At 39.1% G+C, this 14,256-nt stretch overlaps 1 protein-coding gene across 10 annotated transcripts in view; it reads left to right on the top strand.

Moving 5' to 3' along the window:
• MIPOL1 (mirror-image polydactyly 1) overlaps positions 1-14,256 on the top strand; it is a 302,089-nt gene that overhangs the window by 145,655 nt on the left and 142,178 nt on the right. For all 10 annotated transcript variants that reach the window (XM_075926916.1, XM_075926909.1, XM_075926912.1 and 7 more), the window contains one exon: positions 4,267-4,374. In XM_075926916.1, the coding sequence (XP_075783031.1) occupies positions 4,267-4,374 (108 nt within the window). The remainder of the gene's footprint in view (positions 1-4,266; positions 4,375-14,256) is intronic.

The raw sequence follows: 14,256 nt of genomic DNA, 5'->3' as shown, positions 1-14,256 counted from the left end.
GAGCAGGGGATGGGTTTAAAAAGGAGCACTGTTTGGGTTATAGATGTGGGCAACACTGACTCAAGTTTGAAGAGTGAGCCCTGTACGTGTTCAAAATTTTTATATACAGAAACTTGAATATCTGCATAGACATCTGCACACGTGGTTACCTGTGGCTATAAAGCAGATTTGCAGGGCTCTAGATACATATTTAATCTACATCCATATCCTCAAAAATACACTGTGGATATAAAGAGGATTTCTTCATATTTGCAGGGGTCTACTTGAAGACCTAATGCATAATCCAGATGTTACAATAATTTGTTCTTTAAGAAAATTTCTCCTGTTTTCTATCAAAACCCTTCACTCTTTTTTGACATTACACATCTCACCTCTGCCTACACAATGCATCTTGATTGCACAACATTTCTTAGTGGTAAAGTCAATTTGTGTGAATGAGCTGAACTCCAGTGGGTTACATGTGTAAAATCACCATGAAATGACCCATTGCCTTCACCAAGACTCTAATGACCTCTTCCCAGCTAAGTATCCATGACATTGCTCCGTGCTTTCTCCCCCTTGGCCTGCAAAGACACTGTGCATGTGTGCCATGATTATGTCCTAAGTACGTAAGATATTTGATCAAGCAAAGAAACTGTTTTCTAAATGATTAGCCACTTTTAAAAAATAGAGTATGTTGCTTAATTCAGGATTTCCTCTGCCAGAAGTTTTCTTTCAAATTAGAATTAATAGAGAGGCCAAAATCTACTTAAGTTGATGTATCATTTTAAAATTTTCCACTCATCTCTGATACTGTTAGGATATAGCTTGAATGTTTCACAAGTAAGTATTTTTCACAAATTTGATATGGCAGGGTTTAGAAATTGTCATTTATAATACTAAAAATAAAAGACTTCTTTTAGGCCTCTGCTTTTTAAAAAGCCAACATACTGTGCTTTCTTGTCAGTATTAAACTAGGCCATGTATTTTCTCTCTCTCTCTCTCTCTCTCTCCAAAAAGATTTTTATATGTTTATAGGAGGAAGTCCAGTTTCATACTTGCAGTTGTTGGCATCTTTCATCAAGGTAGAGAACCAATAAAAACACATGTTCTTTTAAAGAACATCTATTTTTATTGGACCCTTCTAAAAACCAATGACACAGGAAGTCAAAAAATGTTGGCTGAAATGAGTAAAAGGGCCACATTGTTTAAAACTCCTTTATATATTCCTTCCGGACAGCAAAAACTTTGTTTACATAGAAATTTCAGATGCTCTTGATCTTTGTGGAAAAAAAAAGTTTTATTTTAGTAGAATATTGTAGCACAGTATGATGCATATAGCATAAAATAACTTTATAAAATGTACATTTTAGTACTAACTTTGTAGAAAGTTATGATTTTTATGTTCTGTGCAGCATTAACATATAAATAAAAGATTTTCACTGTGACAACAGTTCTTCATAGACAAGGCATAGCTACGTGCTATTTCCTGGACTGCTGGAAATAAATTTGATTTGCAATGTACTTGTAAGAGATTTGTTTAATGAATTATTTTAAATGAAGTAGTTGATTTGTGCCTTCTTTTTGGGTGACTCTATCATTTTCTTAATTAGTTAATTTACATGTTCTCCTATGATGCACAAATTAAGTCACAAACTTCATTTTGGTTTTGTTGTTGTTGTAGTTGGTTGGTTTGTTTGCTTGTTTGTTTTTCGAGCTATCCGTAAAACAGATTCTAGCAACACTGGACCTGATTTTCTATTATCAAAGTTTGTAGTGAAAATGAGATCCTTTTATCCACTTAAGATAGGAAAGTTCACATCTAGTATAGTTAAATCAATCAAACAGTTGAAATTGATGTAAATGTAATTCTTCCAGCTGATTTGATGTGTGTGCATGCATGCTTTGCTCTGCTTCTCTTCAACTTGCCTGCTTAACTGGTGAGTAGGCAGGATAATGTTAGAATCTTGTTGTCTTTGTGTATGCCCATATCGTGCCTTCACAAAAGTGGAACAAGTAGAGTAAAGTAAGATTATGAAGGCCTGCAGTTGTGCAAAACATCAGGCATGTGAGGTTTTCTATTGAATTGTCTAAAAACTAGTTTTATTATTACCAATGTACCAGTGTCATTTTCGGAGTCAGAAGGACAGTGTGAATAAAAATGTATGATTAATTTTTTGACTGATCTCCTTGTGTTACCCCTTTGTGTTTTAAGTGTCACTGGTTCTATTATTATACCATTTAAGCGATTTCTCAAGACACAAGATTTTTTTTAAAGGAAGGCATTTTTGAAAGGTTAAAATGGCATTTTTGCTGATGTTGCTATTTAAAACTCAGGATTCATAATGAGTGAACTAACTGATTTTTAAAACTTTAGTGTTATGAATCTGCATGCTAGCGAAACTGTACTGATGTATACATGAATTTAATTAGAATTGATTCAGAGTTGTTGGACTTATTTTCATGCCACCTTATTTCTCACCCATTTGTTATGAAAAGGCATTTTAGGGCATGATTTGTGGTGCTGTTTTCTGTAAAATAAGCATTAAAATTATATTCAGTAGTTGGACCATTGCTTTATACAAATACAGACAGACACAAATCAAATACATGAAAAATATCATCTGAGCCTTAGGCCTTAACAAGAAAAAAAAACTATCATCCATCATGGTGCACTTTAGCAGATTTTTTTTATTACTTTTTCTCCTTTGTTGTTTACTATAAAAATGAAGCAGCTCCGATTCAGTTAGTACAATACACACTGTCATTTGTTTGAGAGAATGTACTAGTCCCAGAAATATTTCCTCTTTTTTAAAAAGAACAAATTCTTTAGAGCTAGTAGTAACTTTTCTGAGCTCAGGTTTCCTATGCACATGCGCAAAATAGACATCCAGATACTTCATTTGGGTGCTTAGATCGGCCCTTAGTTGCCCATTTTCAGCAACTGCCATTGTTTGGATACCCATGTAAGCCTGGGATTTGGCATCCAGTTTTGATGCCAATGTTTGGTAATGGGCCCAGAGTCCATTATTTGTCATCAAGAGTTTAAAGAAGGAAATAAAATAGTGTTGGAAAATGAACTTTTGGATATAGCTTTAAAATGTTACTAGACTCGTTGGCTGGTAGTCTTCTGGTTTGTTCCATTTGCTCTTTTAAACATTGAGGCTCCCTTGCTTGGTGGTGCTGCATCATGACAGTTTATGCATTTGCTAGGAAATCCGATCCTTATGTAGCTTCCAAAATAAGCCAGGGTTATAAACTATCTGTTCATGGTAATATTGTTTGTGTTTAAATGTTTTGTTTTGAGATCACAGTGCTAGCAGCCATTATATCATTTACCTTTGTCCCTTTTTCTCCCTGTCTGTTCTGAATATTCAGCAGAATGTGTTCATCATCTTTGAATATTCAGATTCGGTGTCATCAAGCTTTCAGTAACACATGGAATCTTCATCTCTCCTTCCCCTTTCCCTGTTTTTATAAGATTTTTTTTTTATTTTTTTTTTTTTTGCTAACTATTAATTACTCTGGTAAACCAGAGTAGCTGGGTTTTGCCACTCATTGCTATCTTGAAAACAGGTAACAGGGTAACTCTGCTTTTGGGCACCAATTTAAATATCCTAAATATATTGGCATTTAAAATTTGTTATTGCAGTTAACTCCTTTAGGTGTTTGTGAACATACTCAGAATAGGAAAAATTAAAATTTTCTACCCCGTTCTTGATTTTTTTTAATCAACTTGTTAAAATAAACATTTAAAAAACAGCAGCACCTTCTCAGATCTAGTATACACTTGGGAATGGATGTAGTCTCTGAGTATTATTAATATGTATATTTCCCCACTAAAGAGTGAGGCGTTTCGTAAAGGTATACACTTTTCTCTTATTCGGTTACATTTAAATATATAATGGGACAAATTCTGCTCTGCTATGCTGGTGCATCTGAGACCAGAATTTGGCTCAAGTGTCATATTTATTTGTGAATATTTAAATATTATTTGGTACAGTTTGTCGATATACTTTACTTAATACACTAGTTTTGGAATAATTGGATCAGAACAAGATAATGAATAAAAGATTGAAGTATGTGTGTGTGTGTGTGTGTGTATATATATATATATATATATTATAGCTCTAATACGATTTCATCTCTTAGATTACAACTTGCTTTTGTTTGAAGCTTTATCCTCTGAAAAAATGGTGGTGGTATTATTTACATTAATTCATTTGGCTTCTTGGAAAAAAATATGCCCCAGCTCCTTTACTTAATGGAATTCTTTCCTCGTTGCAGTGCAAACGGCTGGAGCAGGAGCTTCATCATCTGAAAGAGCAGAACCAGACTTCAGCAAACAACACGAGACATCTGACTGCTGAAAACAATCAAGAACGTGCTCTGAAGGTAAATCTCTGTTCCTTCTTGCAGGCAAATTAAGGTTGTAAGCCAATGGTGCCAGCTTTCTGTGCTGCATATCTCAGTTGTGTACATTTCGGCAGAAGTGAGCTGTGGTGTTTGCCAACAACCCCTTCTTTAAACACAGATATAGCACCCTTCTGTTATGGTATTATTTTATTTTGTGTGTTGTGCAAAAACAACATGAATGAAATAATATATTCTCCAAATCGATGAGCAGTGTTGTGATAACAAGCACTAGATTTGGGTTTGGTTCTGTCTTTGCAATATTGTATTTTTCAAATGTGTAAAAAATTGCAGCTGTTGGTCTGAACTACACAAAACTAACATTTTAAAGCATGTCCTTCCATCTGCTCACAGCAGCACCTGTTATATTAATAACAATATTGACCTATACTACTAGTGCCCACACAGTTGATACTATTATTTGTAAAAGAGTAGTTTATTTCCATTGGAGTTGGGAAAAATAATAGTAAGCTTTGTTAATAAGAATAAAAATTAGAAAGGGGGCAGAGAAGAGACTATGAAAAGATTTTATATGGTTTTTCTATTTTGATTTGAGAAAGTGGAATTGTGATGTTGTTGAAAATGGTACCTATCTAACTTCACACACCATTATATGCCAGCGTAAGAAAATGCCCAATTAAGATGCAAAAACTTGTGTGTATGTTCAACCAATAAAATGTTCAGAAATCTATTTCCTGCCGATGTGCAAAGGAACAGTAGAAGCCAGTTTTCCTCCATCTCTTTAATCTTGCCCCTTGAAAATTGTGGGGTTTTTAGGCAAAAGGAAACAAACATAGCTCATTTATAGTCAAGCGTTGCCCTGTCCCTTTGGTTACTCTTGCAAGCATGAGAGAATTGGCATTCTTGGTTGGTTGATTAGATCTGTGCAAGATAACTCATCTCAGTCTGATGGGTTTTCTTCTCTCTTTAAACCTTGATCACTTTCATGCTGCAACAAAGAAATTAAAAGTTGGCCTCTCTGTTGACAGTAGGCTGATCCACAGTTGGTTACTATGGAATGCTCAGAAAGCACTTATGTGCGGAGAAATTGGAGTCAGGTCCTCAAGTAGGACTATCAGGTAACTTATATACCTCTTGTTTAGCTATTCCTTCATTTACTACAAAAAGAAGCTGTAGTGCTTTATCACGGTGGATATAGTGTTGAATTTTCTGAGCAGATTCCACTTAGTTTCTAAAAATTATGGATATAATATTGCATACATATATATTTGTACATGCAAACATTCAGATTTGCATGTTGGAATAAGAATAGATGTTGCAAACACGAATGCAGCTTCTTGCATGAACAGAACATTGGCCATATAAAACTGAATGTGCATAAATTTAGTAACCAAAAATTGCTATTCAGTTTTTTTTTCACCATTTTTGCAAAAAGCTTAATTAACTAAAGGAAAAAAATCTTTGTTGTATGAACTAAAAATAAATGCCAAGAGTTCCATGAGTTTAAGGTTGCCAGTAAATCTCTGCTGAATATTGCAAAATGAAGTGTGTATATCAAAAGTAGTACAACCTTGTTCAGGGTAACTAATGGACATCACATAGAGAATTTTTAGGCCCTACGGTCATTTATGATCACAGTAATGCAGGTGCCTTGAATCTGGAATTGCCAAAAGCTAGTTTTTGACAAGTATTCTATTGATGGCAAATATTAATGTTGAAAAGATTTTAAGTAATTTTCCATAATTGTATTTACTTATTTAATGTCATTCAATAGTTGCCAGAGAGTCTTTCCATCAGAAAATAATATTTTATTTAAATTATACTTTTTCCATTTAATATTATCTGAAGTGATGGTTACTATATAATTTTATTTTCAGAGCCACAGGGATGACCTAATAGTTCAGGTGGCAACTAGATTTATATTTAATTCTGATATTGTTGAGCCAGCATCCAGTCCTCAAAGAATTTTAATTCTGCCTGGCCTTTCTCAGAAATGTTTTTGCAAAGTTAGAGGTCAATTGGCCAACTTGTTTTTGAGATATGAATTGTGGAAGGCTTTTCACTTTTGGAAAAGCTGTACTTCTGAGGGGGTTATATTATACCTCCTGAATAGTTTGCAGTGAGTCCAGATGTGTTATATTTTGTTGTCCCTGGAGAAGACCAGTCCGTCTGAGTACTTTTGAAAAGTTGGGTGATTAATTTAAATGAAATGACATAATGTTTATATAATTTCTTCTCCTGCAACTGCTTTCCTCTAGCCACTGCACTCTTGTCCACCTGCCCCTATGGCTATTAGCACCAGGGCTTGCTGTGACAGAGTTTTCACACACATTCTGCGGGGAGGCAAAGCATGACTAGGGATGTTGAGTGTATTTGAATACACGATTAACCGATAAGCCTAGGCTTATCAGTTAATCATGGACAGGGGCTGCTGTCACCCAGCATTGCTGCCGCTGTATCAAAGTCAGCAGTATGGGGTGGCAGGCAGGAGCCAGTCTGTGAGGGGAGCTGTTTTTAAAATCAGCTCCCCTTGTGGACCGTCTCTGCCTGTTAAAGAGGCAGCAACGTGAAGTGCTTGGGGGCTCCCCGACCATGGGGCCGGGAGCGCACTGGTTGCCAGCCTTACTCCCAGGGACAATCAAATAGTCGTGTAACCACTAAAATTTGATGCAGTTAAACTATTCAATTAATCACTATCTAATATCTAACATCCCTACTGAAAACATTCCCCTGCCCCTTTCTTGTTCCCAGCCACTGTTGGTACACTTCCAACTGTGACCATATGCCTTCACCACACCTACCATCATTCCAAATCTAAGAGCCCCTTCGCATCAGCCAAAAAAGCAACACCCTCCCAACCATTCCAACTCCTACTATCCCACTTTAATCCAGGGAAACAAATTTACTTCATCCACTCTCTTATACTGTGTGGCATGATTCATGACAGTGAGTGCCAACCTCAGGGAAGAGTGTCAAAAAGCAGGACAGATGCCCCAAATTGGTATGTTGTGAACTCCTGAAGAACTATAACAGTCTTACCATGGAGTCACTAATAGTCCCTATCTTGCCACCCAGCCTAATTGGACTTAGTGATAGTTGGTTACCATATATCAAAGATTTGCAAAAGATTCCATTTGCTTCCAGTCCCAAAAGTCCAGTCAGTAATCTCAAGTCAATATTTGTACCTTAGATGTCATACCAAAGACAAAACTTACGGCCTATCCTTTAATAAACTAGGAAGAAGAAATGAGAGTTATGTACAGGTTAAAGTAGGCAATTTATATACATAAGTGAATTACAATGTATGGTTCCAAAGAGTGACAGAATTGTATTACTCTTCCAGTACCGAATATGTTAAGGGTTAACCCTAGGGATCTCTGCTTCTGTTTCCTAACTCCTGCCCTGTGATTAAAAAAGAGAGAGAGAGAGAAAATGTTCTTGTCCCTGTTTTATCCCTGTCTTTTAGCATTTAAGCCGATGAGACAGACTTTCTTACATGTACAGGCAGTCCCCGAGTTACGCGGATCTGACTTACGTCAGATCCGCAGTTACGAACGGGGCCGTCTCCCTCCTCTCCAGCAGACCAGGGAGAGGAAGCAAAGCGGCGGAGCACGCGGGCAGCAGACAGTCCAGACGCGTCTGGGCTGTCCGCTGCCCGCGTGTTCCGCCGCTTTGCTCCCCGTCCCTGTGGTCTGCAGACCAGGGAGATGGGGAGCAAAGCAAAGCAAAGCCAAGCCACGGAGCACGCGGGCAGCGGACAGCAAAGCGGTGCAACACGCGGGCAGCAGTGCGTCTGGGCTGTCCCTCTGCCCCCATGCTCCGCGGCTTTGCTCCGGACGCCTGTGGTACAGCAGCTGGGGCGCTGCCAGTTGGTCCCGTAGCACTGCTCTGGGCGCTACTGGACCAACCCGGCAGCACCCCAGCTGCTCTGCCCCAGGCGTCCTGATTCAGCCACTGCTGGTCAGTTTCAGCAGCAGCTGAATCAGGACGCCTGGGGCAGAGCAGCTGGGGTGCTGCTGGGTTGCTCCAGTAGTGCCGAGGAGCGGCAGCGCTACCGGACCAACCCAGCAGCACCCCAGCTGCTCTGCCCCAGGCGTCCCCAAGTCAGCCGCTGCTGAAACTGACCAGTGGCTGACTACAGGAAGCCCCTGCCCCGGGCTTCCTGGAATCAGCCGCTGATTAGTTTCAGCAGCAGCTGACTTGGGGATGCCTGGGGTTCTTAAGTTGAATCTGTATGTAAGTCAGAACTGGCGTCCAGATTCAGCCGCTGTTGAAACTGATCAGTTTCAGCAGCAGCTGAATCTGGACGCCAGTTCCGACTTACATACAGATTCAACTTAAGAACAAACCTACAGTCCCTATCTTGTACGTAACCCGGGGACTGCCTGTAGCACCTTCGTCGGTGTGAGGTGGCCACTAAGTCTTGTTATTATGATGTTCTGCAGTAGCTCATTTAATTTTCATAGACCCTCTTAATAGGGATTAGCCATTTCCTTGACTGTGTTCGCAGGTTCAGAGCAAACTTACATAACACCTTTACAGTCTGGGATACAGACAAGACAAGTGAATTCAGGGCATGCTGTTACTTACAAGCATTCCATAGAGTCTAAGCCCCACAAAAATCCCTGTAGGTGTAATACCTCTCTTGAGCAATACTCATATACAAGCAGAGGTAAAAATGGGCTGGTACAGCGTACTGGGAAGAAAATGGCTGCTGGTACCCAGATGACATTAGAGCACTGCTGTGACATTGCTTTTAGAACTATACTGGACAGCCACCAACAGTCCCACAAAAGAGGCAGCTATACTGGGACCCAGCAACTTAAAAAGGTCCAGGGCTTCCAGCCACTGTTGTTGCTACTGGCCTTTTGAATTATTCCTAGAACCTCGGGTGGCATGTGCCAGGCAATGCTGGACCCTAGCTCTATCCTCTACCACCCAAGGCCTTGCCTCTTATGGCCCCCATACTGGTAAAAGTTTTAAATCACTCTCACACGTGTATACCGGAAAGCTGGGCTGGTTTCCAGCTATGAATTTGTAGGTGATACAACCTTGGCAAAAGCTGACAACCTCACATATCCCCTGTATTTAAACAACCATGTATATAGTGAGGAAGTGAGTCTGGCCCACAAAAGCTCATCACCTAATAAACCATCTTGTTAGTCTTTAAAGTGCTGCATAGTCTTTTGTTTCAACCATGTATATACTTACTCCATCCTCCAAATGACTGTAAGACCACACATTGCAGAAACAATGTGGATGTCCACCTTTACTTTGTCTCCTTGGAACCAGTTGTTTAAAACACATTGACGTTCTTATATTTTTCTGACTCTCATAACTTTAACTCATCTAATCCAATTCACTTTGAATGTACCAAAATAATCCATTATGGTGGGGAAAAAATGAGAAGTTTCATGTCCTTTTGGATTTGTCTTTAAAAAGTAAGAGAGGTCAAAATCTGAATGACAATAACAAGATAGTTACACCTTTACATATACAGCCGGTCCCCGACTTACGAACGGATTATGTACCAAACACCTGGTTGTAACTCAATTTGTTTGTAAGTCGGAATACATGCTTTTAAATACGACTGCGCTGTTTGTAAGTGTGGATAGTGCGTTCGTAAGTCGGGGACCGGCTATAATGGGTTTAATGGGAGGTTGGTCGTAAGTCTATTCGTTCATAACTTGGGGACTGGCTGTAGAAATGATGTAGAAAGCAGTAATATAAGATCAGAATTAAGATTATTTACTGAACTTCTGTAATGAATTTTTCTACCTTGCAAATTACTCTTTGCAGTCTACATACATAGTCAAATTGAGCTGAAAATTGATATGCCAACTGAAGACTAAAGGGTAAAGTTAGTGATACAAAGTTGAGGTCATTTGCTAAAAGCATGTCTGAGCTACAACTCCTCAAATAATGACCTATTTTAAAAATATTGGCTTTCTTACAATTAATTATTTAAAGATAGGGAAAGCTCGATTAGCAATATCCACACTACATGTAACACTGTATAGATTAAAGAGTTTTAGATTACTGTCTAAATTAGTGGTTGATGCCTAAAAACAAGCTGCAAAACTTCATAAATAATCTTTCAACACTATTTCCAGAGCAGTGTACAGGGCTGCTGTAGTATGCAGGGACTGAAAGAATGCGTCCACACCGGGGTAGGCAATAATTAAAAAAAAAAATTAAAATACAAAAAAATTCGGGTGGAAGGGGACGAGGCCAGGAGACTTCTTCTGCTCCCCCCTCCACCAACTAGCCTGGAGTGGGGAAGCATGAGAAATATTCCCTCTCTTTCCCCTGCCCCGTCCCCTTGAGAGAAACACCAGTTGTTTTAAATCAGCTGGCAGTTCCCTCTAGGTGCCTAGTTGAAGGAGACCTCGTGAACTCTCCCTGCCCTCAGGCTTTATTTCGAAATAAAGCGCTATTCCAAAATGTTTCTTGGAATGAGGTATACAGGGACTTCAGAATAGTGAGCCTGTTATATTTTGAAATAATGGGCACACTTAAAAGATGTAAAATAGCTATTTTGGGATACCTCCAGTATCCCTACACTGCAGTGTAGACGTAGCCAAAGAGAGGAGGATTAGGGGAGAGAGATAAGGAAAGACATACATTACAATAAAAACCTGGTGTTCTGATTTGAGGTGCCAGGGTACAAAAAGCAGGAAGAAGTGTTGTGTGGTAGCAACCATAACTCTATCTTTGAGTAAGCCAACACTTGTTTTGTACTTCATCAGCTCTTCTCTTCAAAAAATGAAAGAAGAAAATCGGGAAAATAAAGGCTCTAAACCTGCAGACACTGTCACACAAAGTGACTCTTCACTTAAATGATCCCACCAACTCATTTATAAAAGTAAAGTTATTCACATTCATAAGTGTCTATATGATGGGAACATATGATTTTCCTTACAAAATAAATGGTAATTAATGGTAATAGTTTATATGACAGTGCTGAGTTAGTCTCAAAAAAGGGCTGTGAGGTCTCTAATGTGTTATTGCCAAAGTAAAGAAGTGGGGGATTAAGAAAGTGAATGTACAGTATAAAGGATTGTGTTTTTTTCTTTTTATGCATGTGCAAAAGCAGGAGTGGGGAACTTAAGACCCGGGGACCAGATGCAACCCCCGGCTTGCCTGGATCTGGCCCCAGAAGTTTGGGGCTCCCCCCAGCATTGGGGAGCCCACAGTGGTGCTCCAGCGCCCTCACCATCCCTCTGTGGGGCTGGACCACACAAAATCTACTAGTCTCCCCTCCCCCAGCCTCTGATGTGTGAGGGGAATGTGAGGAGTGTCTGTCTTCTTCTTAGTCGGGGACTACATCAGTGAGTGTTTGGGTTTTTTTGTTTGGTTGTATTTTTGGGTTGCCAGGAGTCCACTATTGACCCAGACAACCCGGTATTTTTGCCTCCTGTCTGGTAAAAAAAAATTCAGAAAATACCAGACACCTAAAATGTCCAGTATTCTCTGGGGGGTTTTCCTGGCCAAGAGGCGAAAATACCAGACACCTGGCAACCCTATGACACACTCAGCACCTGGGCCCAGCCCCCAACTCCGCTCTCCTCCTCCCCCTCCCTGCCCTCTGCCCCCGGCCTCCCTGCTTTCCTGGTTCCTTCTGGCTTGATCAAGGAAACAAGATGGCCATAGCAAAAAGCCTAAAGACCTGAAGTGAGTGAAGCAATGCCTTCCCTGGATCTTAGTGCTCAACCTCTCCACTCTTCCTATCCCTGTTCTGACGCTGCATGCACTTAAAGGGGCCATGCTGTTTTAATGCTGTTTAATTTTATTTATTTATTTATTTATGTATTTATTTTGCTTAATAACTCTTGGGGTCCTCAACAACTTTGGTCTCCCCCCTTTTTTTGCCCTCTACAGAATTTTTCCCCAGTGTGTGTGTGGGGGGGAGGGGTTTGTTTGTTTGTTTTTGGGGGGGGCGTATTCAGTATTTTTGGTTAAACCATCTGGCAAACCTAGTTTTTTGGTGGGGAGTTTGGGTTGTGTGGGGGAGGTTGCTTCTTGTGTGTGGCCTCCAACTGACTTCTCTGTCAGCGGCTCCTGGCTCAAAAAATGTTCCCAATCCCTGTGCTAAAGAATCTTCCTCATTATCTCTGAAAATTGCAATGTGGGGACTAGAGACAGGGAATTTTAGAGTGCTTTAATGCTTCCTAGAAATGTCCCCCATGCCTTACAATTCACTGTTGCTTTAAAAAATGTAATATGAAATGTGATATAATGACTAACTTCATAAATGAGACAATAGTAAGTAGTTTAAAGTGAATGTATTCTGCTGCAATAATTGCAGCTGGAAAAGCTTTGTAATGTATTTCTTATTAAATGGTTGTTTCTATAAGGTGTTTGGGGCATAGGCCACCCACAGTAAGGTGCTAATTATCCTCACATGATAGAGGTTCAGAGGACATTCAGCACTTCATAGCACCATAAAAAAGGAACTGAATTAGGGAGAAGATTGCTTTAAGCTGTGCTGGGGGTAAACCAGGCCCTAGCCAGTCCCCAGATTTGGAGGACACAACGGTGCTGTAAAGCTATGCTTGTACACCCTTAGGTCTTTGTGTGAGACTTGAAGATCATGACTCATGTATGACATGTAACATGTATGCAGCTTTCCTCTTGTTCCATACCAGTCATTTACATTAGCTTCCTACTCAGTAATCTTCTCTTCATCCTTTTTGTAAGGCAGTTAGTTTAAACCACTCTCTCTCATGCAGCTCATCTTATAGAGTCTAGGATTTATGTGACTAATTAATGTAATGGGTCAAATGCTCTTCATGGTGACAGTGATGAAATCCCACTGATGCCAGATCTGTGCTCTGATTTTTGTTATAAATGTTTTCCCCCACATACTAGATGATTACACTCATTTGGTGAAAATGTGGTTTCCAAATCTGTATCGCTGTGAAACCCAGCATTGTGTTGATCTCACAGTGAGAAGAATTTGGTCTGGTATTTTCATTTAAAGTAATATAATCCCCCTCTATCTGAAACCATTTTAAAAAAAATCTCTTAAAATATTCCAGATTGAATTATATCTAAATCTTTTAGGAATAATTGCTTCTGAAGAGCACAAATGTATATAGGCCCTTAGTACATTTTCATAAAATAAGATCTGCAAAGTGCTTTACAGGACTAATATGTCAGGGTCTATATAGAAGATTATTCATTTGTGCTTGGCCTTCGTAATTAACACTTGGTCTCTACTGATTCTGATAAATGTATTCCCACATTACACTGAAATATCTGACTGCATTAAATTGTGCAGTGTTCAGAAATCACTGCTTTTGTTATCAGTATTAAAATCCCACCGTGAGTCTTTTTTGTTGTTATTGATTTTTGTAGTTTGTAGTTGTGGAGACTATATTCATAAAAGAGAAGGAAATGTTTCTTCTATGTCTCACTCACTGATTATATTTTATATGAATGTCCTCCTTGCTCTGCTAAAGAAATAGACAAAGAAGTCTTGAGAAATCATCAACTTCATATGAACACTCATGGAACATACTTAACTTGATTTGAGTACAAAGTTTGGAGAAGTGATATTTTTGCAAAATGCGTATGATATGTATTGTAAATTTTAATTAGATGGCACATTATTTGTAAAGCTGCTATTAATCTGCTTTAAACTCCAAAGAGATACACTAATTTACTTTCAGGCTAAATCCTTAAAATGGGGGAAGGAGAGACTGTTTCACAATGATACACAAATCGGGTGCCCTTTAATGACTTAATGAGCTTATTCCAGCCAAGTATGATGTCAGTAGACCTTCTAAAGGTTATTCATCTCCTTCAGAGCTGTTAGAATGTTAATATTTGGCTGTGATGGTTTTATTGTATTTTATTGCCTGGCCAGCTCTTTAGTTGTAATTTTATGTAGAATTCATC

This window comes from Pelodiscus sinensis, chromosome 4 (assembly GCF_049634645.1).
Source record: "Pelodiscus sinensis isolate JC-2024 chromosome 4, ASM4963464v1, whole genome shotgun sequence".
Lineage (NCBI taxonomy): Eukaryota > Metazoa > Chordata > Testudines > Trionychidae > Pelodiscus > Pelodiscus sinensis.
The sequence above is the reverse complement of the archived record's forward strand: the minus strand, read 5'-3'. Positions and strand labels throughout refer to the sequence as shown.